Below are 25,432 nucleotides of genomic sequence, written 5' to 3'. Positions count from 1 at the left end.
TGGCCTAGCCCTGCCTAAAACAATTGTAATGCTGTGGACGCTGTAATAAACAGGGAGGGGATCGACTAAATGCCTCCTGCGGCTCCTGAAAGCACCCTTTGATGAACAAGAGCCTGGATCGTTCTATTGGCCTGGCTGGCCATTACCTCTAGTTAGTCAGGGAGCTCTGAGCCCACGCTGAGAAGTTTCTGAGTTTTTTCTCAGCATGATAGCTGCTATCAGCAGAGTCTGGGGTTACTGGAAAAACACAGAGGACGCTGAGCTTATCTTCAAGACTCCACATATTTTCCTTCCCTGCAACACGTCACCAGGAGTAGGACATGGGTCAGACAGATGGCCTTCGACCCAGGCCAAGGCTACTGTAGCTCCTATTGTCCCTGACAGAGCACAGGCCTGTCTAACCACAGTGCCATGTATTTAGCTCAGCTTTCAGGTATTCTGGATTTTGGAAGAGATTTCTTTGAGGTGACACCAGGCCCCAGGAAAAGTCCAAAGTATCACATAATCGCAGTATTTCACTATTCCAAGTATTCCCTGTTTATGTCTGGTGTGGATAGTGTTTAATTAAAGGCTATTACAATCAACCATTTATCCTCTTTGTAACGACTGTGATTTGTCTTTCACCTTCCCATTTCTCCACAGCCCAAATGGACCCTGCAGAAGCTGCTGCTGCATTTCCTTGCCCTGTGTGTATCCTGTACCACAGCTGCCTGATCATACAGGGGTGTTAGTATCAACCAGTGAAGAGGGTTTATTTGCAGGAGGAACCCCCTGCCAAGCAGCCCCACGGGTATTGTCATTCCCAGTGTGCCCTCTGTGCCACCAGTGTCACTGTGCAGCATCAGCCGGGTGTGCCAGGCAGGGGCACAGCTCGGGCAGCAGCTGCTCAAACCCAGCTCACGTTCAGCAGCCGCTCTCTGGCTGGGAGCCAGGCCCTGCCACCCACGCGGCACAAGCACCGCCCTGGGGCTCCCACTCCCCCGGAGCAGTGCAGCTGCTGTCCTTTGTTGCCAGGCCCGCAGGGGTGGCTCCACTCCATGCCCGGGGTGCAGCCAGCCACTGCAGCCCCACACAGAGCCCCACACACCCCTCAGGCAGCATTCCCCATGGCCCGCCCAGACCCAGTCATCCACCGCCCAGACCCAGTCATCCACCGTCACCACAACATACAAATCAGCCAGAAATAACAACCTGGCTGGGGTAGAACTTGGCTTTTATTCTCCAGTACACTTCTCCAGAGACAGCAGAAAAAAGAAACAGCTCAGATTTTGGGACAGCACATTCAGTAAAACAAGAGGGGGAAAATTATTTTATAAAAGTAAAATCAAAATAATAAGAGAAGTTTGGAACATAAAGAGCTAAACACACTGTCAGTACTTGCATAGCACTAGCAGTAATCAGAAATACAGTAGAAGGCTATAAACCTTGCAAAAGCAAAACTGCTCCAACAGCTCTAGTAACAAAGGAGGAGCCTTCTGGAAAAAAAATAAATACAAGGAAGACTTTTTTGGTACTTTTCCTTTTTATATCCACGATGTAATGTCATCTGTTACAACATAATCCCTGCCATTGCCCTTGAAGATCAAGGCCTGTGTCCTCAGGAAGGCTGCAGTAACTGGTCAGAGTCCTGTAACTGGATGCAAGTTTCAGTAACAGTCCATGGCTCTAGCCAGACTTGAACAGAAGAATAGCGACTTGGCCGAGGTAGAAGTAGATGAAGTGCTTGGTCTCATGAGTCACGTAGCTGCCAAAGTTCCTGCCCACGATGCAGTGCCAAGTGGGATTGTATTTCTTGTCAAACTCCTGCAAAACAGATCACTACAAATTAAGAACTCATCTAATAGGTTTCACCTTCTGAGCAAGGCAATCAGAGGAAGAACAGATGCTCTTTAAGTACTAGGATTATTTTATTTACATCTTATTGTTCACCTGCTGCTTAGTCAGACACAAAAACCCCACAGCGCTTCCTAACTGAGCAGTACTAAGTTTAAAACATTACTTTTGTTGAAGGAAAGTAGTCTTCTATTCCCCCATAATTCATAAATTATTGAATCTACAATTCTCAAATAAAAGATTCATGATTAGTTTTGTACCCACAGAGACAAAGCCATAATTTAGACTTCATTGTTTATCAGCAGCACAGCTACAAAACAGAAAATTCTCTGCCACCTGCTGTGTAACAACAGTATGATCAATAAATCTAAGAAGTTGTGCTTTACGTATTCTCAAACAAATCCTATACTAATTCCCAGTAGTTGCAACAAAGGATACGTGAAAAGTACTAAACTCTCTTTTCCACTTTCATAGGTACCTTACGTGTCTGGAGAAAAAAAAGCCTTTCAGTATTCTGGTCATAGCAAACAAGTATTTCTTTAACAGAAACAATCATTCTTCATGGACGAATTACTTCACATATTACAGAAACTTCTCCACTCTAAGTATCCCAAGTTTTAAAGCCACCCAGGCTTTCAGTGGCACAGCAGCAGAACAGCTCCAGCTGGGTGCCTTCAGAAGGACCCGGACAAAGAAACTGCCAGGCAATCACACCCTCCCAGCCTCAGCTCCCCACCCCTCACAGTTCTCACTAATAACAACACCGGGGTCTGGGGACTTCTTGTTCTTTACTGGGGTTTTTTCATTGTCGCTGGACAGTCTTTTTTATCTATCACGTTGTGTTTTCTGCTGACAGTTATAACTTCCTTATTTTCCAGCTTGAACCAGCTCTTGAGGCCCTTTTTCACAGTGCTAGGTAAAAGTTAACATATCTATGTGAAAATTCACAGCTTGTGGCCTAAACCTTTATCAAACTTTGCTCCTCATGCCAAGCAGTTAACTCCAGACAGTTTCAGTCCAATCGGCCTCAACATTTCAACAGCTCTTCCTCTCAGATCACTTCAACTTCTACTGACGCACTTTCATTTCTCTGTTCTCCTGAGCTGACGAAGCAGGAAATATAATCTGAACTAGATCTTTCTCATGTATTGTTAATCCTACATAAAGGATGACACAGACGTTGCAAACAACAGATAAGCAGTGCCACCAGGATTTTTTTTTCTTTTTTGCTTATATCACTACGTAAGGAGAGGTGTGATTACAGAGAATTACAGAAAACCACTTTTCCACTGCTATTTTTGATCCAGCTGGCAAGAATTGTAAAGAGATCCTTAAGATTAAGTTAAATACAGACGAAACCCAGAACAAGCTACCTCTCAGAGGAAAACCACAGGAGAGCTCAATAGAGTCCCTGTGTTTTGTACCAGCTCATCAGTCACAGGGACAGTCAGGTGCCACTCTACCCTCACGTGGACAACAGACAGTGGCAAAAAAGGCCGTAAGCAGAAAGCACTGCAAGAAAAAAGCAGCACCTAGAAAGGGCCCGTAGAGGGTGGGTAAAGCAACACATGGACATCAGCCTAAAGAGAAAGTCCAACTTGATTATCTAGTGTCTCAAGAACTTGTTTTTCTAGCACTACTTGCCCAACAGCATTCTCCCCAATTGATTTTTCATGTGCATAGAGATATCATGAGCACATTACAAGCCAACATCTACCTTCTTTATGTGAGCAGCGATGTCCTTCTCGATGTTGTATTTCTCTAAGGCTTGAGTTGCACATTCCACAGCATCTTGCTGCATCTCCTCTGACATGTCCGCATTTTTGATCACTGCCTTTCGATCACTCATGATTGCCTGCTTGGAGGAAAAAAAGAAGGAAATTCAAAGTTGGGGGAGCACCTGCCAGAGCCACCTGCTGCCCAGCAGCCCCACGGGTATCGCCATTCCCAGCGCGCTCTCGGGCGCCGCGCGGCGCCCCCGCCCCGGCCGGGAGTGCCGGGCACAGCCCCGGGCACGGCCCGAGCAGCGGCGGCTCAATCGCCGCCTCACGTTCGGCACCCGCTCCTCGGCCGGAGCCGCACAAGCACCGCCGCCCTCCCGGCCCTCCCCAGCCCGGCGCTGCCCCGGGAACTCCGCAAGCCCATCCGGACGCCCTTCCCTGCCCCGGGGCAGGCGAGGAAAGCCCGGAAGGCGCGGCCAAGGGCTCGGAGCCCCGTGCGGCCGCCGGCAGCTGCCGGGCATGCGGAAAAACTGGAAGAGGCGGCTGGAGAATAGCCCAGGCACGGGGGGTTGCCCAGTCCCAGACTTCCCGAGCCGGACCCGACCCCTCTCGGCAGCTGCCCCTGCCCAATGCTCAACTCGGCAACGCCTTGCCCTCACCGTCGAGCGGGCGCCGCGGTATGGGCGCGGTGCGGATGCAGAGCCGGTGACGGTGCGGGACGGCGCGGAGCGATGAACGCACTCGGCTCCGCCGCCGCGGCTGTTTAACCGACCCGCGCGCGCCGCCGGCGCCTCCGAGCGCCCCCAGCCCCGCCCCCTCAGCACCGGCCGTCAGCCATTGGTCACCGCCACCATCACCCCGAGATCTCATTGGCCCCGCTCCGGCGCTCTTGCAGGGTTTTGCCGCAGCAATTTCTTTCAGCCCGGCATGCCTTGCGGCCGTTGCCACGGCGACCGACGGCCGCGGTGAGGCGCGGCCTTGGGGCGGCTCCGGGCCCGCCTGCCTAGCGCGGGACAGGCCGCGACCGGCGGCTCTCCGGCCCTGCGCAGCCCTGCCCCGTCGGTTTGTTTTTTTATTCACGGCTGAGCTGCTTGAACGCAGGAAGAAAGAAGGGGAAGGAATAACAATAACCCCGAGCACCGGTGCAGGTTGGGGGCTGACCGGCTGGAAAGCGGCTCTGCGGAAATGGAGCTTGGGGTTCTTGTGGATAACAAACTGTCCCTGAGCCAGCAGCGTGCCTTGGGGGCCAAGGGAGCATTAGAGAGAGCATTGCCAGCAGGCCAGGGAGGTGATGCTGCCCTTCTGCTCAGCACATCTAGAGTGCTGTGTCCAGCTCTGTGCTCCTCAGGACAAGAGAGACATAAAACTCCAGGAGCGGGTCCAGTGGAGGGCAGCACGGATCATTAAGGGAACAGAGTATCTCTCCTGTGAGGGAAGACTGAGGAAGCCAAGCCTGTTCAGCCTCAAGAGAAGACAGCTGACAGGGGATCTCATTAATGTGTACAAATATCTAAAGGGTGGGTGTCAGAGATGGACCAGGATCTTCTCGGTGGTGCTGAGAATAGGACAAGAGGCAAACACACAGAAACTGGTGCACAGGAAGTTCCACCTAAGCAAGAAGAATTTTTTCACTGTGCAGGTGACTGTGCACTGGAACAGGTTGCCCAGAGAGGTTGTGGAGTCTTCCTCAGTAGAGCTATTCCAGAACCATTTGCACACAATCCTGTGCCATGTGCTCTGGGATGACCCTGCTGGAGCAGGAAGATTGGACCATGTAACCAACAGTGGTCCCTTCCAGCTTGGCCGGTTCTGTGACTTTGTGAATGCAGCTGGTGGTCACTGGTGTCCATGCAGTGTCCATGACTACAGCATGAGAGGGACTCCCAGTCACTGCTCTGGTAGGCAAAGATCATCTGTCACTATAGCTGAGAAAAATACCCAATAAAACCAAATATGATGCTTTGGAGGGCATCCTACTGCAAAGAACATAGAGTTTAAAAATATAATATGAGGAAAATAGGAGAAAATTGTGGTGTGGTCTGATGATGGTGCTAAAAGTCCCAATATGGCAGGAAGGTCCTGGGTGAGGGAGCCCAGCTCATGCCCTGGGAATGCAGTCCCTGGGCTGATTTTAATAGCATGATGTCATCTCTCCTGAGAATGGGTTAAGTAACTTCTTTGTATCTACAAAGCTGGCAGAACTCCTGGATGATTCAAGTAAAGTGATAAGCAGGACAGGTTTTGGGAAAAGAAGAAAATAAAAGGAAAAGAAAAAGAAAAGTAAAGAAACGTTAAGTTTCTAATGTGTCCTAATGCTCCTGTCCGGAATCAAGGCATCTTTCACTCCTCCTTGCAATTCATCAGAACCCACAAACCCTCCCTCCCCTTCCCCACGAGGCTTCACTTTAAGTGAAGAAAACTGCAAAATTAGAAATCTAAACAAAAGCTAAATAAAATAAAGTTGAACTATTTGCAAAATTACTCAAGTACACCACGAGGGTTGCGTTTGGTTTGGGGTTTGGGGTTTTTTTTCCCCATCACGTTTGCCCTCACAGCACCGGTTCCACCGCAGAGCAGCGGTGGCACCGGGGGGCGGCGGGTTCGGTAACCGCGTCCGGCAGGAGCGGCGGCCCCTGGGGCTGCGGGGAACGTCCCCGGTGGGAGCTCCACAGGCGGAGCGCTGTCCCGGCTCTGTCCCGGTAGAAGCAGACACCGGGCGGAGCGCTGTCCCGGCTCTGTCCCGGTAGGAGCTCCGCGGCCGCAGCGCCGCCCCCTCTGGCCGTGCCGAAGATGGCGGCGCTGCGGCTGTGGCGGTGCCGCTGCCGGGCGCTGCTGTCCCGGCCCGCCGGAGCTCTGCGGGCGCGGCGCGGCCTGGCCGCGGGGCCGGAGATGCATTTCGGCTTCCAGACCGTGACGGAGGAGGAGAGGAGGGAGAAAAGTGAGGGCGGCGGCGGGAGAGGGCGGGCCGGGCCCGGGGCCGAGCTGGGCTCCCGGCAGCCGGTGATCGTTCTCCATCCACAGTGCTGGGAACGTGTGTGGGGCTGGGCCCCTGTTTGAGGTGTTACCGGGAGTCTCGGTGAATAATATCGCTGCTACTTCCCTCAGCTCTGGAAGGCTGTGCTTCTCCAGACACCTTTGTCAGGCAACAGGCTCAGTCCATTCAATCTTTTTTTTTTTTTTAATGAGTTTTCTTGTGGTATTTTTCAGCTCCACATAGTGGAGAGACCTCCACAGTGCAATAAAAGATAAGTTTTACTTAGACATAAGCATTTTTAAATTTAAATTGCATCTCATTCCCATGTCCTTTCTTTGCAGTTTATCAGGTCTTTGAAAATGTGGCCAAGAAATACGATGTAATGAATGATTCAATGACTCTGGGAATTCATCGGGTGTGGAAGGATATCCTCGTGCATAAAATGAACCCTTGTCCAGGAACACTCCTCCTCGATGTTGCTGGGGGAACAGGTAAATAATTTTGGTGAGTTCCACATAACAATGCCACACTCTTTTTCAGCTGTTTGAGTCTGCTCAGAATTATGTTTCCTGCTGGGTTTTTTTCCTCATCCTTAGCTCCCTGTCTTTAAAACTAGTGAAGCATCTACTTGATTTTCCCAGAGAAAGGTTGAGAACTGATATCTTTGTGTTTTGCAATATCTTGCTTTAAGGGTCTGAAAGTGTTATAGTCCTGCCATGATATGTTATGGGAAACTATAAATTTGTAGAATGTGATGGACTCCTTGATTTTAATAAGTTCCCTTTTTGTCTTTACCCATGTACACACACACACTCTCTTACTGTGTCTATTACAGTGTGTCTGAGGGGGTGTTTTTATAAATATATATTACTAAAAAGAAATAATAAGTCAGTTAGATATTCAAAGCCTTATGTTTCAAATTCCTGGAGTCAGAAACCATTCCAAAATGTGTATCTTTCCTTTGAAACAACTGCAGGTGACATTGCCTTTCGGTTCATTAATTATGTTCGCTCTGTACGACAACGCCAGCTCCAGAGGAAGCTCAGGCACCATCAGAATTTGTCATGGCAGGAAATTTTTGAGAGTTACCAGAATGACAAATTTAACAACTCGCTAGGGGATTCCCAAGTGGTGGTCTGTGACATCAACAGAGAAATGTTAAAAGTTGGGAAGCAGAAAGCGCAGCATCTTGGCTACTCTGAAGGTAAATAATGCATTGTACTGTGGCTGTAATGTTCCTGATAGCAGGAAATTGTAAAGGACAGAGGTTTTTTTGCTGTTTCCCTGTGTACATTCAGGAGGAGTGGGAGCTGTGCATGGGGAAAAGGAGCATGACCTGCACAGTCACTGATTGTGCATTTTATCGGCTTGCCAATAACCTGGACATCCATGCTCCACAGATAAACATGATCTTGATCCTTTGGGGACCAGGAAGCAACACATCTGCAACTGCATCACATACTGATAGTCCTGATGGAAGGAGTGTGGCTTTTCATGTTCCTCAACCTGTGGCAGCTTTCTAGCAAAATGTTTTAAGTGTTCTGACCACTGTTGCATGGCAAGATGTTAGTAATTGTCCATAGCTACACTTTGAGCAGGGATTCTCTTTTTACAACTTTGCCACAAACAAATGGCAGCCAACAGTGCTTTCCACTCTGATGCAAGTTTTGGGTAAAATCCTTGTGGCACATACTCACTGTGTGTATGTGCAGAATGGTGTTTTGGCTGATCTGCAAAATCAACTACTCTGTCTTGAAAGATTGGCTAGTAGAGGTCAAGGTGTCTTTCCTCTAACAAAACTGCAAAATGGAAACATTTGTTTTCAATATCACTTTAAAGTAATCAATTCCTTCTAGAAGGGTTAAGTTCTAGCCTTTCTGGAGCAGTCTGAGCTCAGTTCTATGACTTGTCTTTCACTACAGGCTTGTCCTGGGTACTTGGGAATGCTGAAGAGTTGCCCTTTGATGATGATAAATTTGATGTTTACACAATTGCCTTTGGAATCCGAAATGTAACTCGTATTGATCTGGTAAGTTACTGTAGTGTATCCTGACATGAGGTCCTTATGATTTTTTATTCTACAAAGGAAGCAAAGTAGGAACTCCTTTGGATAAAGGAAGATCCTAATCTACTCCTGAAACATTTAAAATAAGTGGCATGTAACTTGTGTGAATAGAAAATGCAATTAAGTGCCCCACCTTTGTCATAAAAAGATAGATTTATACCAGTTGCACCCAATCCTTCCAGCCTGGCAAGCCACCCAGTCTCAGGTTCCTAAGGCAAAGGGCTGCATGTTACAGTCACTCCCCACCTTCTCCTGACCTATGGCATGGGTGGATCTGCACATGCACAGGGCAGTCAGGCTGCACATCTCAAACCTTCCTGCAGCACCTGGTCTGTATCCCACCAACAGTGGCTCCAGTGCTTCCTGTCCCCTTCTGTCTCCCTGCCTGAGCCAACAGAGCTGCCAGAGCAGAGTGGGGAGGAGGCTGCTGCCCCCACTGCTGCTGAACCAGCCTGCTCAGCCCCCTGCTGCTGAGTGTCTACACTGGCTGGTGGCAGAGCTCCCTAGAAAGAACAAGTCTGATTTTAATTAGGATAAATAGTACTCTTTGTTCTGAACTATCTCTGTCCTTTGAGAAGGACTGGCTGTTGTGGGGGTGACACCTGTCTGGAGGCACTCGTTGTCTGCTTTGGAGGAGTGTTACAACCTTGGCAGAGCTCCTGTGGAAGGTGAAGCATTTGGATCCAAACCACCTTGAACCATATTCCTTTGAACTTAATGTGCATGGGGCTTTTCCTGGTGCTTTGTCTGCACCCTTCCAAAGCCCAGGCTCTTTGCCTTCATGCATAGAGCAGCCTGGTAGCAGAGCTCCCTGGAGATCTGATACAAAACACAGCCAAGCTGCCAACTCTTGTGCAGAGCTCCTGTGTAGTGTGGATACTTTATCCCATAGGAACTGGACAGTTGAAGTCAAGCAAATGTACAACCTTCAGAGGTTCTGGAATACAACTCTGCTCCTGTATGAAAGAAAAAAACAGTTTTAAACAGGATTTTGTCTGGATTCTTGTTAGGTATTCCATTGTGATGCAGGATGGAATTTTCAAAGTAGCCAAAGATTTTCTTCTTTCTCCTTCCTTCCTGTTCTTACACATTGCTCATCCGAAACCCAGTATCATTCCTGCTTTCAACCTTTGGGTGTGCCTCACAGTAAAATCTTTTGATTGAAAAAGAATTATCATGCCTGTTTTTGATTTTCAGTTTCTTGTAGCTGAGTCACCTTCTCCCTTTTGTGTTTGGTCTGTAATTATGAGAGCTCTGCCAACAAACTTTCATCAACTGCAAGTAGGGAAAGAAAATTGCAAACCCGACATCACAGTTTTGACACAAAGCCTTGTAAAAATCTATTTATGTAACAGCAAGAGTATTTGTGCTTTGGGTTGTGGCATATTTGGGGCTTTTTTTATATTTGTCTTGGGATGTGTAAATATTGCAGACTGCCAGGCAGGATGCTCTTCATTCCCCTCAGTTCATCAGAGTTGCATGATAACATCACATGGCATGATAATAGGCAGGTGCTATTCTACAGTAGCAAACTCATCACATCTGCTTTGTCTCAGGCACTCCAAGAGGCCTATCGTGTGCTGAAACCAGGAGGAAGATTTCTCTGCCTGGAATTCAGTCATGTCAGCAACCCTCTTGTTTCCAGGTAGGAACATGGTGATGCTTTATGCCAGGTCACAGGGCTCTCTTGTTTGTACTCAATAAGAGTGGAGACACTGAGACCACATCTTGGAGCACTTTTAAAGTCAGCTACAGACTGCACAGCATAGTGGCACAGAGACCAGCTCATGTTGGAGAGGGTTTAAATGTGTTTCTGTTAATCTGTATTTACCATCTCTCTGTGCAGGCTCTATGATCTCTACAGTTTCCAGGTCATCCCTGTTCTGGGTGAGGTTATTGCTGGTGACTGGAGGTCTTACCAGTACCTTGTGGAGAGCATCCGACAGTTCCCCCCTCAGGTAAGGCAGGATTTCCCCAAATTCACTGACACACAAACCACAATTCCAGCATAATCTTGTGGCCAGCTGGCTTATGGGCCTTCAGGTTATTAATACTTCTGGCACTTATTTTTCAGGAGGAGCTGAAGGCAATGATAGAAGATGCAGGCTTTTTCAGAGTGGATTATGAGAATTTGAACTTTGGGATTGTTGCCATTCACTCAGGTTTCAAACTCTGAGTCTGGGTACCAAAACAGCAAAAGTATCATTTTCATGAGGGATATGAAAGCTGTGGAATTTTAACGGGATCAAAAGGAGTCCTAAGAAGTTGTGCAGCCAATCCTTGCTCAGCAGCTGGGCTCAGAAGAACACAAGTTACCTCTCCCCACCAGAAACCTGTGGAGTGACTCCAGTGGTGTTTCTTACACTTGCATTTCCCTTCAAGTGCAATGTAAAGGATGTGGCCAAAACTGAGCAATGCTGACAAGCAAAGCAAGTTGGCAGTGGGTGTGGATAAAGACACAGACTGATTAGTCTCCAAATAAGATGCCTTTCTTTTTACTAAGCTTTAGAGGAGGATATTATACTTGTGAGAAGTAACTTGGATTTATGAAGTAACTATGGACTTTTATGAAGCTGTTATTATCTTTGTCATGTGGAGTTTACGGATTTTTTCCCATGACTCCGTCTTTCAAAGGCAAATGGAAGGCTTATGAAATAAAAGGGCTCTGCATCAACTTTTTTCCACTTAAATCAGTCTTGTAAGAAGGTTTCCTAAGAAAGGATGGATTTGGGGTGTGGGAATCAAGGTGGGGTTGTTCATCCTTCATTCACATGGCAATAAAGAGGGTAATTCAAGAGGGCAAAGGGATAAACGATTTTATTAGCAAAGAAGCCATCTTCTGAAAGAAAATAAATACAAGGAAGACATTTTTGCTTTTTTATATAGCCACAATGAAAATACCAGCCGCTACAGCAAAATCCCTGACATTAACAATACAATACAAGACCTGAAGATCAAGATGTGTTTCCCCAGGAAGGCTGAAGGTGGGAATCAGTGTGCAGTCCTGTGCACAGGTGCAAGTTTCAGTAACAGTCCATGGCTCTAGCCAGACTTGAACAGAAGAATAGCGACTTGGCCGAGGTAGAAGTAGATGAAGTGCTTGGTCTCATGAGTCACGTAGCTGCCAAAATTCCTGCCCACGATGCAGTGCCACGTGGGATTGTATTTCTTGTCAAATTCCTACAGAATAGAGAATTAGAAAGTCAGCATTTTCATGGTAATTATACTAATATTGTCTAACAGTTGGGGAGGTTTTTTTGGCAATGAGTTGTCACTTGATAACAAGTATCACTTTTGGAAGAAGGCAATTAAGGAGCAGCATATGCTCTTAAGCACATAAGGATCATCTGTCACTTTATAACTCATCTGCTGCTTAGTCATACTGAAAAAAAAAAACAAGTGCTTCTAAGCAGAGCAGGAATAAGCTTAAAACATATGTTTGGGGAGGTAACTTTTCCCCTACAGTCATGCCATGATCTCAAACCATAAATTCTAAGAATTTGTCTGCTTGTTCTGAATCTCCAATGAAAGTGGTATTTTTCTATATTAGCTTCTATTTCAGAAGCTAATGGACTTCATTAGCTTCTTTTTGCAATAAGGATGCTGAAAGAACACTTGATGGAAAATTCTCTGCCATATCTCTGACACCTGGTCATGAGATGATGATGATGTGACAGCTGCTGTCAGGAGCCTGCTACAAATAAACTCCTGTGTACAGGTCTACAGTGAGTGGATTTATACTGCAGTACCTAACAGCTGTCAGCTGAAGAGAATTTTGTGAGGACATGGAAGTTTCTGTTCTGCTCAACCAAGCCCTTCAGCTCCTTGCAGCTCAGTCAGGCTCCCAGTAGGAGTCAAGAGAGAAAATGTGACAAACTGTAAGCTATGAACCATCTGTTCAGCATTAGCATGAACAGCTTGTCTTACATGTGGTGGGAAAGGCAAAAAACCAAACCCACTTATTACATGGTCGGCAAAGCACCACTCTTTAAATAGGCTGCACAGAGCCCGTGTCTTGTACCAGCTCATCAGTCACAGGGACAGCCAGGTGCCGCTCTGTCCTCACGTGGACAACAGACAGCGGCAGAAATGGTGTAAGGCATTGCAAGAGAAAAGCAGAAGGACCTAGAAAGGTGCACGTAAAGGGTGGGGAACAGAACAGAAAGAGAGAAAGTCTAACTTGATTATCTGGTGCCTCTGGAACTCGTTTCTCTAGAGCTACTTGCCTAGCAGCGTTCTCCCCAATTGATTTTTCATGAGCACATCACAAGCCAACATCTACCTTCTTTATGTGAGCAGCGATGTCCTTCTCGATGTTGTATTTCTCCAAGGCTTGAGTTGCACATTCCACCGAGTCTTGCTGCATCTCCTCTGACATGTCCGCATTTTTGATCACTGCCTTTCGATCACTCATGATTGATTGCTGGAAGGAAAAAAAGAAGGAAATTCAAAGTTGCAGGAGCACCTGCCAGAGCCACCTGCTGCCAAGCAGCCCCACGGGTATCGCCGCGGTGCCCCCGCCCCGGCCGGGAGTGCCGGGCACGGCCCGAGCAGCGGCGGCTCAATCGCCGCCTCACGTTCGGCACCCGCTCCTCGGCCGGAGCCGCACAAGCACCGCCGCCCTCCCGGCCCTCCCCAGCCCGGCGCCACCCAGGAGCCCCGCGAGAAAGCGCGGCCGCTCCACCGCCCGTCCCGACACCCTTCCCTGCCCCGGGGTAGACGAGGAAAGCCCGGCACGCACGGCCAAGGGCTCGGAGCCCCGTGCGGCTGCCGGGGATGCGGGAAAACCGGAGGCGGCGGCCGGGGAAGAGCCCAGGCACGGTGGCGCCTCCGGGACACGCGGGGTCCCCGGTACCGGGATGGCGGAGTCTCTGGAGCCGCCCGCACCGCACCGCACCGCACCGCACCGCACCGCACCCCGTCCCGTCCCGTCCCTCACCGTGCGGGCGCTGCGGAGCGGACGGCGCTGCGCTCTGGTCCGTACGCGCCTCGCAGCGCCTCTACCCCGCCCCCTGAGCGCCGACCGCCCCCATTGGCCACCGGCACCGCCTCCCGGGCGCCCATTGGTCAGCACTGCCGGCCCCTGAACGCCCATTGGCTGAGGTGCGGCGCCCGGCCGGGTTTTACTGCGGCATTGTCTTGCGGCCCGCGATGCCCCGCGTCGCGTCCGTTCCCATGGCAACCGGCGGGATGCGGGAAAGAACGGGGAGCGTGTTTTGGGATGGTCCCGTAGGTTTGGGGTGTGTATGGAAAACTTCCAGTCTCGACTCCCGTGCTACTGGTCTGCTGCTCCATGGGAGGTTTAGGTTGGATATTGGGAGGAATTTCTTCACAGAACTGGTGATTTGACATTGGAAGGGGCTGCCCAAGGGGGGTGGTGGTGTCACTGTCCCTGCAGGTGTTTAAGGAAAGACTGGACATGACACTGAGTGCCGTGGTCTGGCTGACACGGTGGTGTTCGGTCACCGATTGGACTCGATGATCTCTGAGGTCATTTCTAATCTAATTCTGTGTGGCATCACCAGGTGATCCTGGGTAAAAAACTTGTTCCTTATAGTATGCCCAGTCTCCGAGGCATTGTAATGTGTCCACCAGGTTCTGTAAAACATCTTTCCATAGGTGATGTGTGCGCCCCAAAAGCCATTTTATTACTTGCCCCAGCCTGGATCACAGAGATGCTGAGTTGAACCAACAACAGACTTTGTTTCTCTTTGGAACAAGCTCTTGCTGGGAATATCCCTTTCAATAGCATGTGATATCACTGAAAGAATACTGGGATATTACCTGGGGCAGCTGTTTCAGGAATATGCCCTTTACTGGAGTGAAGCCCACCCATGTCAAAGGAAGGAGTTCCACAGCTTGTGAATGGCCTTTGATCACCTGTCCTGTTCATTTGTCTCTTTTCTGTTGTGTCTTTTCAAGTGACCTCTGATAGAAATCTGACCCATGTTTACTGGGTATAAGTCAGCTCCCAACTTTGTTCCTTTAGTGAACCAAATCTATCAGACTTTTACACCATCTTCTGCAGACTCACTATTTCTGCAACTCTTGCCTTTTTTTGTTTGTGTTTGGTTTGTGGGTTATTTTAGTTGGTGGTTGGGTTGGTTTTGTTTTGGTTTTTTTTTCTTTGGTTTAAATGAAGCAAGATGTTTTGGTAGAACCTCAGTGCTGTGCTCTGTTTTCTTAGTTTCACTCTCCCTGGGGCACTTTCTGCTTACTCTCTTGTCAGCAGATAGAACATTGCTGTTGAGTCTTCCACTGCTGATCTGTTAATAACAGGACTCTGAACCATGTCTACAGCAAACAGCACAGGATGATTTAAAAGAGGTTGTTAAATACTGGTTGGTAGGACTCCCATTTCCTTGTAGAAATTTAAAAAAACCCACCTCAAGAGCAGTCATTCACCTCACTTGCAATGTAAATATTTTGCATATTCTTACAGTGTAGTTACCTGCTCAGTGTCATTCAGAGCAAAAGCAGCACAACTGCAAGGAACTCTGTGCTTTTGCAAACTCAGAAAAATACACTGCCCCCAGAAATATTGAAACTGCATAATGTAATACTTCTGTCACTCTAGAATATCTCAGAAATAACTCCTGACTCACAGGTTTTAGCACTCCAAATAGAGATACAGTTCACAACTTTGCTTGTGTGCTAGAAACATGAAGAAGTTTTAAATGGTCTTGGGGCCACAGTAAATAATTAATTTCCAGAACTGTGTTCAGTATCTGCAGCACTTGCAGTTGTTCTTTGAGTACTGGACAGTTTTGTGCTGACAGAATGGAACCATTTAACAATCTTCCAAATGCTCCCACTAAACTTCAGAAACACCCATGGATCTCTGAGGAGGTGGCTGTGTTTGGTAGCTGCAGGCAAATTTCTCTGCATTTATTAAGAAATGGTTTGCTGAAGGAACAATTGTGATGACGAGTGCAGGAAATGGCAGTGTGGGTGAGATACACGTTGTTAATGAGAAACATTAAAGCCTGGGATACATCACAGCCCTACTTGGTAATTAAGAGTATAAAAGTAGAGTTTCCCTCAGGACAGAGCTGCAGGGAAAGGCAGAACAAATAAACACAGGAGATGATAGCAGGGGTAGAGGAGGTGCTGAAGAAAACTGGGTAATGGATAAGGCATCTCATGAGATTGCCCTCCCAGGTTAGGCTGTAAGCACTTTTCATGAGGTGGTTTTTCACTCTGTGTTGCACAACCTATCTCTGTACTAACAGAGCTTTTTCCTGGGGCTCCCAGTTAACACCAAAATATAAAATCATCATTATTAGCAATAAAACAACTTCCATCTTCTTTTTTTCCCACAAAGGCGAAGAAATCTCCACATTGAAATTTTCTTTGTAAACCTGGGATTTATATGCAAGAGCTTCCGATCTAATTTTAGATCTACAGTTTTGTGGTGGTGGAAAAATGTCAGCAGCTCTAAGTGAGGTTATCTCCATGGTCCCCAGAGAAACTGGATCCATTTACTGAGTGCTGCAGTGAATGTAGGGGAACCAGCACATGAGGGGGGATCTCTCCCTCTCTCAAAGCACTGCCAGGGCCCAGTGGGGCTCAGCACCATCCCTTGGGGCTCAGCACCACCAGTGTTAGACCCACAGAGGCACTGACTTGCCCTGCCCCACAGGCACCTCATCTGCCCTCTGTCAGCTTTTCTTTTTGGTGGTTGCAGGTGTCTGAGTCCAGGTTGTAATTCCCTTATTTGTGGTGAAGTTGCATCAAACCCCTTCATTAGGGAGATGTGTGTTTTCCACTTTAAATGCAGTTTGGGCTGCAGGGAACAAGCATCAGGCAGTCTGTTCTCTCCCTGGAGTGTGTAGGAGCAGCACTGAACTGGCAGTTTTAAGTTTAGCCTGTGCTGCATTGGCAATGTGGGATCATCTTGTCCAAATTGCTGGTTTAGTTGTTGCCTTTAAATAGTTACTTGATGCTATTTTGGGTTAAAAGCTCCTGCAGGCAGTCAGTTCCCTCTCAAATTCCTCTTCCTTCTTCTGTGTAAATAATACTGTCCCCATTCTCTCTGATGGTCAAACAGGCCAAAATGGATAGATCAAGGGGGGACTTCTCAAAGTGGGAATTACCTGATATTATGATTCTGGTATTGATCATATTGATTGATAGATATTTGAAGTGTTTCCTTGTTATGATTTCTATACACCTCATAAATTCCTTACAGGCTGAACTTGTATATTTGTAAACTTCAGCATTTGCAGGGTTGAAACTTGACAAGTCTGAGACTAAAGCAATAATACAGCTTTGTTACAGCTTTGCAGAGGATTGGATGAGTGGTGTTAAACACAGGCTTTATTTCAATACCCTTGAAAGAATTCAAGTATCACAGTAATTACATGTTTTATGCAACTAGGTGAGTATATTATGGATGCTTAAACAAATAATGAGGTAATTGCACAATTAAGAGTGGGACAAGGGTTTGCTCTCACCTCCAAACAGCAAATTCACTTTGCCAAATAAAAGCACCCAGGTCATCTGCCATGCTGCTGTCCAGCTTCAGAGACATTGAATATTTCAGCAGCACTACTAAACTTTTACACTTGCTTTCTTCTGTCTTGCAAGTGCTCTTCTGACAAATACATACCAGGGTGTGACTGCACAAAACTTAATTTTCCCCAAATACAATACTGAAAGGACATTTGGGCTCTGGGCTGTCACTGAGAGCCCTGCAGAAAAGTCTCTTGTTCTTCCAGCTTTGGTAAAGGGATGTTACCTGAGAGAAAACAAAAAACAAGTTGTGTGAGACCAGCTGTAAGTTACCTTGTGGGCAGGACACCTTGCCATGGAAGTGTTTATGCAGTTTACAGGCTGCCTAAATATCCTGAGAAAGTCAGGGAAGTAAGTCCTGCCTGACCTCCTGTAAGGAATTTCTCAAGGTGTGCAGTAACTCCAGAGTCAGGTCAGCTCTGGACCATAAACTGCACATTGTTTTACACAGATGGATACAGACATTTCTTTTAGTGCTCCCAATTATTGACTAGTATTTCTGAAAGTAAATGCAGCTATGGCAGGTTATTTTCTTCAGGTTAATTTAGGCGAGATTGAGAGATTTTTGTAAGCAAGTCAATACCTGGTGGAGCCACAAAATACTCCTCTACTTTCTCTCTGGCATTTTCCAGCAGTTCTTTGGTGCAGTTGCCTTCTGTCACATCATCTTCTCTGAGATACAGACACCTGAAGGACAAAGGTTACTGGTTGTCTTCAAGCTGTTGTGTGAATATGAGGTGGGAAGGGTGGCTTATCTCTAAATCTGGTGTTGGTCTCTTAAATAAACACTGACACAAGTACTGGAACATTCTGAAGCACCCAAAAATGGCACTGGCAGGCATTGGGGGAGCAGTGTGACAATTAAGGCAGATTAAAGAACTGAAGTTCACCTTTCTTTGCTCACACATAAAAATTACACAGCCAATGACAACTTTCTCCCACACAGAACCCCAGGAAGGTGCTTTGAGCAAAGGGCCCACATGCACGGTGATTCCCAGGGGATAAAGGTCCCAGAAGCAAACAGTTTGATGCATGAACAGATGAAAGGAGGCTGCTGTGATTCACCACCTGTCCTCCAGCACTGAATCCATGGGTTCCACGCCATCGGTGTTCACTTCATGAAGCTGATCAGCAAACTGGATCGCTTTCTGCAGCCGCTCCACGCCCTCTGCATCCCGGAAATCCACCAGGGCCAGGTGCTCCAGGTGCTGCAGCACTTCCACCGACACCTTCTGCTGTACAAAAGCATCAATACGGACAAAACAGTCAAAAACCAGCAAGTTTAATAGTGCTACATTCTTTCAATTACAAACTTGTTGTGGGGGTACCCATTACTGTGAGTTCGGCACGTTTTCATTAGAAGGCACAAAATGGCAAACAATCTGTTGTTACAAGGTCTTTTAAGACTAAACTATCCAATTAAGAGCTGACACCTAGATTATTTTCCCTTTTAACCCAATAACTGATCCCAAAGAGCTGCAATGCAGACTTTTCTGCCCAATTACAAAATGCCACCCAAACCCATGAAGAAGGAAGAAGCAGCATGAAGAAGAAACCCAGGATAACACCCTGTGCCTTCCATCTTGCTTTCATCCACAACATACTAAAAACCCCAAAACCTAAATTTCTCACCAAGTGATACACCTACACTACTCTCTATAATTTATTTCACAGTTTTGTGGGTTCTAGTCTATCTTGAAGTCTGGGAAACTTTCTCCATGAATGAGAGTCAAAGTCAGAGCTCCCCTGGGGGTCAGGGCACCCCAGAGCAGACAGAAATATTCCCGCTGTTCTGGGTTTCCACACTTGTTACACGTCAAAAACGGAGTTTACAAAGAATCCTAAAATCGTTACGGCTGGAAAAGGCCTTTAAGGTCAGCAAATGCAGGGACCCGCTGATCGCTGTCCCTCTCTGGGGCGATTAACGGGTGCGGTATCCCGTGCCCGCCTCGCGGGGGGCGGAGCGGCGGTGCCCGAGCGGTGCCTGCGGTGTTACCCGGAGCGGTGCCTGCGGCCGGTGCTCGCTGTGCCCGCTGTGTCCCCGGTGCTCCCGGTGCCGGCGGCCGCTCCCCGGTGCCCGCGGGAGGCCCCGCCCGGCGCGGAGCCAGGCCCCGAGGAGCAGCGCGCGCATCGCCGCCGCCTCCCGGGCCCGCCGGATGTGCGTCAGTGGCGGCGCGCCCGGCCCGGCCCGGCCCGTCCGGCGCGGCCGCCGCGATGAACAGCGTGGGCGAGGCGTGCACCGAGCTGAAGCGCGAGTACGACCAGTGCTTCAACCGCTGGTTCGCAGAGAAGTTCCTCAAGGGCGACAGCGCCGGCGACCCCTGCGGGCAGCTCTTCAAGCGCTACCAGCTCTGCGTGCAGGTGCGTCCGGGCCGGCCCTCGCTCCCTGCCCCGAGCGTCCTTCCCCGCGCTCATCCCTCCCAGCGCCGGCCCGGTGCCCCCGGCAGCCTCAGGCCTCACACAGAGCCCCACACGCAGCGCTGGGCTTGTCCCGCCCCGTGTCTGTCGGTCATGGCATGAATATTTTACAGGCTTTTCTTATTTTTCTTGTACATTTCCTAAGGCGGATCGGTAGAGGCTGCAGCGCGTTTCTGTTAGAGCGACTGTAGCTCAGTGAGTTCTCAGTACATCCTTCAGCAGCATTGAAACTTTATTCAAACCAGCAACTTTAACATTGAAACTTTATTCAAACTAGCCCTTAAGACTACTTTTTCTAGATCACTTGTTTTTTTTTTTTTTAGATGATTTCTATTCAGGCAACAAGCCATAGGACAAGAGGATACAGGTTTAAGCTGCACCAGGGAGGTTTAGGTTGGGCTTTAGGAAGAGTTTTTTCACAGAAAGGGTGATGAGATGTCGAAATGGGCTGCCCAGGGAGGTGTAGGCAGTATTTAAGGAGAGCCTGGGCATGGCCTTGGTGTGGTTGACATGGTGCTATTACTCATGGGCCACAGGTTGGACTGGATGATCTCACAGGTGTTTTACAGCCTCACTGATTTTGTCGTTCTGTGCTTTGTACCAAAGAAAACATCATGAAGCCCTATAAAGAAGTTCTGAATTTAATTATTTGGTGTTCTTCTTTTCAGAAAGCAATAAAAGAAAAGGACATACCCATTGAAGGCCTGGAGTTCATGGGCCCAAGTAAAGGAAAAACTGAGAACTCCTCCTGATGTTGGCAGTATGGGTGGAGTCACCAACAGCAGCCTTTGGACTGAGCACCAGCACCAGGTGTGCCACAGGTGCCACCAGGAGAAGACCTTTGTTAACTGCTTTTTAGGAAGTGACAAATGTTCTCTGCTTGTGAAAACAAACAGCTAAAAGAAAAAAAAAACTGGATAATGTGGTACCTGCTGCCTCCTTGCCAGTGAAACTTGGTGGTGGTTCAGCATCTGACAGCTTAAAAATCCATGTGAGCTTCCTACTGAATGTACTCTGCAGTGGGGAATGCTCGTTGGAGTGGGCTGGGATGGGTTCTCTGTGACTGATTTCTCTTGCTTATTTATATAACACTTGAAAGTGTTTAAAAAGAATATGAAGGGGGTTGATGTACTTGTTATCATCTCTGTGCTTCTGAATTTTGGTGATGAAATTAGTTTCATGTAATCCTGAAGGGCTTAAGCACTGTTTTGTGTCAGCTGCAGAGATGGTTTAAGAGCACTAGTGGACCTGCAACAGCTTGGCTAAAATAAATACAACCAGGTTTATTTTGTTCAAGTAGGTAACTGTGCAGTAGAGTCTGATTGTGCCCCCTGGGAGGGATGGAAGTGCCTGCTCAGCCCCTGAGGAGAAGACTTTTAATGCAGAGGCTACTTCAGCCTTTCCTGAGGTACTAACACATCCATGAACTTGGAATTCTCTCTCCTTTAGCATTACACATCTCTGTGGTTTGATCCTCACACAGGGATGGGGCAAAGCTTGCCCCTCTCCTTACATCAACACAGGGGAAAAAGATATTATGGACTGGGGACAAAAGATAACTTCATAATTGTGGAATTACAGTGAGGAAAAAAGAAAGCTTCACTCTCTGCTTTTAATTACTACTAATTAATTAAAGATTCTACTTAAAAAAAGCAAAACTGAAAAGGTGCAGTTCTCCAGCATCATAGCTGGCCTGTCTGCAGCACAGCCCCTCACAGAGCCCAGACCCTGAGTTCTTGTGCAGAGAATCAGGAGCTGCTGGAGCCTGAGGCTGTTCCTGTGCCAGAGCCAGGTGAGCCACACTCCTGTTCTCAGGTGCAGAGAGCTCCTGCAGTGTCAGCACAGGGCTTAAATACAGCACTGAAAAACCAGGCTGTTGGCAGAGTGCAGCAGGTCTGAGGGAAGGATCTATAAATAGCATTTGGGAGATGGTTGACTCTGTAGCTTTTCTTTTTTAAGGAATAACACACAAAACCAGTTTGCTTTTTTGTGATCTTCATGTAGGGGTAAATGTAATGTGACTTTGTCAGCTTTAGAACAACTGTGCCCTTCAGTGCCTTGTACTTTCAACACAGGAAAACCTCTCTCAGCTATCTTTTACTGGTAAACTGACAAAAAAATCCCATGGAACCATGGGGAAGGGCATCCTCCAGTGTCACTGTGAGATTCTCTCTGCCATCCATCACTCCTTTCCACAGCAAGATGCCAAAGCAGCTGCTGTGTTCTGCCTTTTGGGAAGAACCACATTATGACAGCTGAGATAAAGCTCAGATTCACATTGTGCAAAAAATATAGAAGTTATAGTAAGAACTGGAAAATGGTTGACTTGTAGTGAGCAAAAACTTGAAAATGAAAGTTGTACTGGCACAGGCTCAGGCTGTTGGCTCACTCATCCCTTCTGCTTCAGGCAGCTTCTGCATGGCACAGTAAATGCTATACAGACAAGTAGAACCAAAATTGTGTTCTCTTCTGCAAAACCTGTGTGAGAGACTTGGTACAGACTGTGGCTTTATGGAAAGCAGAGTGGTGAGAGATATGTGCTGATGTACCTGAAAATGTGAGAGCTGAAGTGAACAGTGTGAATGAAGGCAGAGCTTAGCTCAACATCTTTGCTGCCTCCCTGTGCCAGAAGGGAGTTAATAAATATTGCAAGAGCTGATAATGGAGAATGTGCTTCAGTATATATTGAATTTTAATGTACATATCTGTTGTTCTGGCTGTGAGTTTAGAGTCATCAGCTAAACCAGACATGAAGAATATGAAATTGATTGATGTCCTATGCCAAATGCATTCCTGGTGTGTTATCAGACACAGGAACACGTGTTACCATGCAGGCAGTCAAACCCCTTTGCTCCTGCACTCTGTCCTGGGAGAAACCTTCATGCTTTTTGCCAACACTGAACTAAAAAACTCCAAAGGATTCAGGTAAACAAGTCAAATCCCAAATTCGTGTTCAGAATTGTTTATTTAAAGGGCCCCATCACAGGTACACACTGGGCCACAACACCACTCAGCTTCATCACAGAAGAAACACAGAGTTTCTGAAACTATGACCCCAGAAATGATGGCTCCCACTCAACATTCTGGTTCAGGACGGGGAGAGCCAAAGTTCTGGCTGTTGGCAGGATCTTGGTTTTAATCTTCATAACCAGTTGGGAGAGGGTTAACGTGGGGGTTGTGAAACAGAGTTTTATTCCCATCACCCCAGGGGAAACGCTGTTGAAAGAAGAAAGAAAATCAGCCAGTGGCAGCTGCTGAACAATCCCTACAAGCACCTGAAACCAAGAACAGCAGACACTCAAACATCAATTCTCCCAGGCAATTAGTGACAGGACAGGAGGAAACAGCCTCAAGCTGTGCCATGGAATGTTCAGGATGGACATCAGGAGGAATTTCTTCACAAAAAGGTTGCTAAACATTGGGACAAACTGCCCAGGCTGCAGGGGTCACCATCCCTGGAGGTGTTTAGGTACAGACTGGATGTAGCACTTAGTGCCATGATCTGATTGACAGGGTGGAAATCAGTCAAAGGGTGGACTCCATCTCAGAAGACTTTACCAACCTAAATGATTCTATGATCAGCTTGACAGGCTGAATTAGGCAAGCTGACTCCCAGGATGTAGGGGAAGCAAGAGCTGAAAAACTCTTGTCTCTCTTAGCTGGGAGCCACGGTCTCTAAACAGCACAATTGTTGCTCTTAAACAAACACTGTGCTGTATTATGAGGACCCAATTTTGAGTATTTTGGGATCTGTATGACTTTAAGTACAGCAGCTCTAGGACAGAAACATTTTTCAGCACGACATTGGGAGGATCACTCTGGGGTGGGAGGGCCTGTGAATGTCATGGGTACTTCACCAGAGCTGCGACAAACCCTCACCGCCTCAGAAACAGCCGTGAGTTGGTATCACAGCCATCTCATGTGGCAGTCGAGAGAGGAAAAGGCGCTGTGGCAGTGTCAGAGGAGGCTCTGCAGCCCCTGGTGCAGGACAGGAGGGCCGTGACCCGGGCAGAGGTACCTTGGTCCGGATGCGGAGGTGCGAGTAGGGCACGAACTCGGGCCGCTCGTGCTCGTGATGCGCCTTCAGGTAGCAGTTGAGCATGCACACGGCCACACCGGGCAGCGCCACCACGAACGTCAGCGTCTTCCACAAGCGGGCTGGGCAGGGACAGCGGCATCAGAACCAGCACGGCTCCCGTCAGCGATACCGACCGCACACGCGTTACCGCAATTAGCGCATTAACGGGGCGCTAATGAACCTGCGTCCCACGCTCCAACCCGTCTGTAACAGGGATCCCGGCTCATGGTTTAAGCCCCGGTTCAGGCCCCACCAAGCGCCTGCCGTGCCCCGTTCCCGCAGCGAAGGGCACCGGCTGTCAAGGGCAGCGCCGCGCCGGCCGCGGGCCCCGGCTCCGCCCTCGCCCCGCAGAGCTCCGTTACCTCCGCCCTCCTCGTGTGCCGCGGCCGCCGCCAAGCCGCGCCCCGGCAGGGAGCGCGGGGCGGCGGCGCCGAGCAGCAGGCGGGATACCCGTCCGAACGCCGCCATGTCCTCCTGTCCGCACGGCGGGACCGGAACCGGAACCGCGCCAGGCGGAACCGGCGGCAGCAGCGGCCGCGCTGACCTTGAGCGGGGCCGCCCGCGCGCATGCGCCGCCCTGCGCGGGAGGGGCGGGACAGTGACGTCAGCGCGGTGCGGGCTGAGGGGCGGCCCGGCGCCATCTTGGGGCTGAGGGCGGAGCTGGGGGAGCTCGGCCTGGGGGCGGTGACAGAGACACAGCGTGACAGAGGCATAAACTCGCTTAGCTTGGAGGTGACCTCGGGGAGCATCGTGTCCGTCCTATGACCGAACGTTACCGTGTCAGCCAGACCATGTCACTCAGTATTTCCTTAAACACCTCCAGGGGCAGTGATTGCACCTCCTCCCTGGGCAGCCCATTCCAATGTCTGATCACACTTTCTATGGAGAAATTACTCCTGATGTCCAGCCTTAATCTCCCCTGGTGCAGCTGAAGGCCGTTCTCTCCTGTCCTGTTGCTATTGCCTGGGAGAAAAGGCCGATTTTCACCTGCCTCCATCCTCCTGTCAGGTAGAGAGTGATGAGCAGTTCAGAGAGTGCAAAGTCCTCGGGCTGTGGGGTCAGTGAGGGGCTGGGGAGGTCCCAGGCATGAGGGGATCAAAGGGGCCCTCAAATGCTGCACTTCTGTTACCACCAATGTGTTTTTAATTACATGGATTCCTGGCATGATTCTACTGAAATAATAACATCACTTGAATGAACATAAGATCTCCTAAAAAAAATATTACAGATATCTAGGTTTTCTTTTAGTTCTTTATTGGGGCCTGGTGGTTGGCTGTTTGACTTTTGGACAGCACATTTTTCAGCACTTAAAACCCCACAGCAAAATGAGAGGATTCCCATGGTCCAACCGTTACAGTAAAAAAAGCAAAGAAACTGAGCTTTTGGGAAAGATTATGGTAGGGGCTGGTCTGAGAGGAATGACATGAAGGAATTGTGTTTTACTCCAAACAAGGTTGCTGTTGGAAGGAGGGGGTTGGTTGCTCATGTGCACACCTCGGTCCCATGGAATTGGTCACTTCTCTGTTGCCAAGACCAAGGAATGCAGCCTGGAATGGCTGTAAGATGGTGGGGAGATGTGTTTGCTACTGGGGAACAGGATTTCCTTACCCATTTTCACTTGGAGCAGGGCTGGTGTCCAATTTACTGTGTGAATGTAAGATGGCCAGAACCTTGGAAAGCTGTTGTGAAACACACCTTGGCATAAAAATATTACTCAGTTATTTACTTTATCTGGGCACTGTAAACTGTTAAAAGTGCTTTGGTTTCTTTGTTCTTATTTTTTTAAATTACAATTACATCTTCCAGTACTTTGCTTTTGTATGATTTTA

At 48.3% G+C, this 25,432-nt stretch overlaps 6 protein-coding genes across 8 annotated transcripts; 2 read left to right on the top strand and 4 right to left on the bottom strand.

Annotated features, from left to right (window-relative positions):
* Positions 1-1,196: 1,196 nt before the first annotated feature.
* On the bottom strand, positions 1,197-4,357 carry LOC135454665 (dynein light chain 1, cytoplasmic-like). Of its 2 annotated transcripts, none has more exons than XM_064726988.1 (3): positions 4,214-4,357; positions 3,551-3,691; positions 1,197-1,803 (listed from the first exon to the last, which is right to left on the bottom strand). In XM_064726988.1, exons 2-3 carry the CDS (start codon positions 3,680-3,682, stop codon positions 1,666-1,668), a joined length of 270 nt encoding a protein of 89 aa, XP_064583058.1. In that variant the 5' UTR covers positions 3,683-3,691; positions 4,214-4,357; the 3' UTR covers positions 1,197-1,665. The 2 variants fall into 2 exon arrangements, with proteins under 2 accessions (XP_064583058.1, XP_064583057.1); XM_064726987.1 differs by having other exon boundaries at positions 3,551-3,688; positions 4,214-4,346.
* Positions 4,358-6,337: 1,980 nt separating this feature from the next.
* Positions 6,338-11,267, top strand: COQ5 (coenzyme Q5, methyltransferase). The gene is made up of 7 exons (XM_064726960.1): positions 6,338-6,492; positions 6,870-7,019; positions 7,505-7,732; positions 8,451-8,557; positions 10,150-10,238; positions 10,440-10,551; positions 10,668-11,267. Exons 1-7 carry the CDS (start codon positions 6,345-6,347, stop codon positions 10,767-10,769), a joined length of 936 nt encoding a protein of 311 aa, XP_064583030.1. The 5' UTR covers positions 6,338-6,344; the 3' UTR covers positions 10,770-11,267.
* Positions 11,268-11,457: 190 nt separating this feature from the next.
* On the bottom strand, positions 11,458-13,609 carry DYNLL1 (dynein light chain LC8-type 1). The gene is made up of 3 exons (XM_064726961.1): positions 13,533-13,609; positions 12,876-13,016; positions 11,458-11,773 (listed from the first exon to the last, which is right to left on the bottom strand). Exons 2-3 carry the CDS (start codon positions 13,005-13,007, stop codon positions 11,636-11,638), a joined length of 270 nt encoding a protein of 89 aa, XP_064583031.1. The 5' UTR covers positions 13,008-13,016; positions 13,533-13,609; the 3' UTR covers positions 11,458-11,635.
* A 3,281-nt stretch (positions 13,610-16,890) lies between these two features.
* Positions 16,891-19,270, bottom strand: GATC (glutamyl-tRNA amidotransferase subunit C). Of its 2 annotated transcripts, none has more exons than XM_064726770.1 (4): positions 19,104-19,270; positions 18,176-18,342; positions 17,691-17,794; positions 16,891-17,333 (listed from the first exon to the last, which is right to left on the bottom strand). In XM_064726770.1, the coding sequence occupies exons 1-4, from the start codon at positions 19,236-19,238 to the stop codon at positions 17,275-17,277; spliced, it is 465 nt and encodes a 154-aa protein (XP_064582840.1). In that variant the 5' UTR covers positions 19,239-19,270; the 3' UTR covers positions 16,891-17,274. The 2 variants fall into 2 exon arrangements, with proteins under 2 accessions (XP_064582840.1, XP_064582841.1); XM_064726771.1 differs by having other exon boundaries at positions 18,176-18,339.
* On the top strand, positions 19,261-21,524 carry TRIAP1 (TP53 regulated inhibitor of apoptosis 1). Its single transcript, XM_064726773.1, has 2 exons — positions 19,261-19,468; positions 20,194-21,524. Exons 1-2 carry the CDS (start codon positions 19,322-19,324, stop codon positions 20,275-20,277), a joined length of 231 nt encoding a protein of 76 aa, XP_064582843.1. The 5' UTR covers positions 19,261-19,321; the 3' UTR covers positions 20,278-21,524.
* Positions 21,525-22,471: 947 nt separating this feature from the next.
* LOC135454530 (cytochrome c oxidase subunit 6A1, mitochondrial) lies at positions 22,472-24,167 on the bottom strand. Its single transcript, XM_064726772.1, has 3 exons — positions 23,966-24,167; positions 23,544-23,683; positions 22,472-22,741 (listed from the first exon to the last, which is right to left on the bottom strand). The coding sequence occupies exons 1-3, from the start codon at positions 24,069-24,071 to the stop codon at positions 22,661-22,663; spliced, it is 327 nt and encodes a 108-aa protein (XP_064582842.1). The 5' UTR covers positions 24,072-24,167; the 3' UTR covers positions 22,472-22,660.
* Positions 24,168-25,432: the final 1,265 nt, after the last annotated feature.

Source organism: Zonotrichia leucophrys, chromosome 15 (assembly GCF_028769735.1).
Source record: "Zonotrichia leucophrys gambelii isolate GWCS_2022_RI chromosome 15, RI_Zleu_2.0, whole genome shotgun sequence".
NCBI classification, from domain to species: Eukaryota; Metazoa; Chordata; class Aves; order Passeriformes; family Passerellidae; genus Zonotrichia; species Zonotrichia leucophrys.
The sequence above is the reverse complement of the archived record's forward strand: the minus strand, read 5'-3'. Positions and strand labels throughout refer to the sequence as shown.

Coding starts and splice junctions, on each gene's coding strand:
- LOC135454665 (XM_064726988.1), bottom strand. CDS start 3,682: ATGAGTGATCGAAAGGCAGTGATCAAAAATGCGGACATGTCAGAGGAG. Junction 1,804..3,550: donor TCGCTGCTCACATAAAGAAG/GTAGATGTTGGC, acceptor TCTGTTTTGCAG/GAGTTTGACAAGAAATACAA.
- COQ5 (XM_064726960.1), top strand. CDS start 6,345: ATGGCGGCGCTGCGGCTGTGGCGGTGCCGCTGCCGGGCGCTGCTGTCC. Junction 7,020..7,504: donor CGATGTTGCTGGGGGAACAG/GTAAATAATTTT, acceptor AAACAACTGCAG/GTGACATTGCCTTTCGGTTC. Junction 8,558..10,149: donor ATGTAACTCGTATTGATCTG/GTAAGTTACTGT, acceptor GCTTTGTCTCAG/GCACTCCAAGAGGCCTATCG.
- DYNLL1 (XM_064726961.1), bottom strand. CDS start 13,007: ATGAGTGATCGAAAGGCAGTGATCAAAAATGCGGACATGTCAGAGGAG. Junction 11,774..12,875: donor TCGCTGCTCACATAAAGAAG/GTAGATGTTGGC, acceptor TCTATTCTGTAG/GAATTTGACAAGAAATACAA.
- GATC (XM_064726770.1), bottom strand. CDS start 19,238: ATGCGCGCGCTGCTCCTCGGGGCCTGGCTCCGCGCCGGGCGGGGCCTC. Junction 18,343..19,103: donor GGCCGCAGGCACCGCTCCGG/GTAACACCGCAG, acceptor GCTTTTGTACAG/CAGAAGGTGTCGGTGGAAGT. Junction 17,795..18,175: donor GATTCAGTGCTGGAGGACAG/GTGGTGAATCAC, acceptor TTTGTCCTTCAG/GTGTCTGTATCTCAGAGAAG.
- TRIAP1 (XM_064726773.1), top strand. CDS start 19,322: ATGAACAGCGTGGGCGAGGCGTGCACCGAGCTGAAGCGCGAGTACGAC. Junction 19,469..20,193: donor GCTACCAGCTCTGCGTGCAG/GTGCGTCCGGGC, acceptor TCTTCTTTTCAG/AAAGCAATAAAAGAAAAGGA.
- LOC135454530 (XM_064726772.1), bottom strand. CDS start 24,071: ATGGCGGCGTTCGGACGGGTATCCCGCCTGCTGCTCGGCGCCGCCGCC. Junction 23,684..23,965: donor GGCACACGAGGAGGGCGGAG/GTAACGGAGCTC, acceptor GTCCCTGCCCAG/CCCGCTTGTGGAAGACGCTG. Junction 22,742..23,543: donor ACCTCCGCATCCGGACCAAG/GTACCTCTGCCC, acceptor TTCTTTCAACAG/CGTTTCCCCTGGGGTGATGG.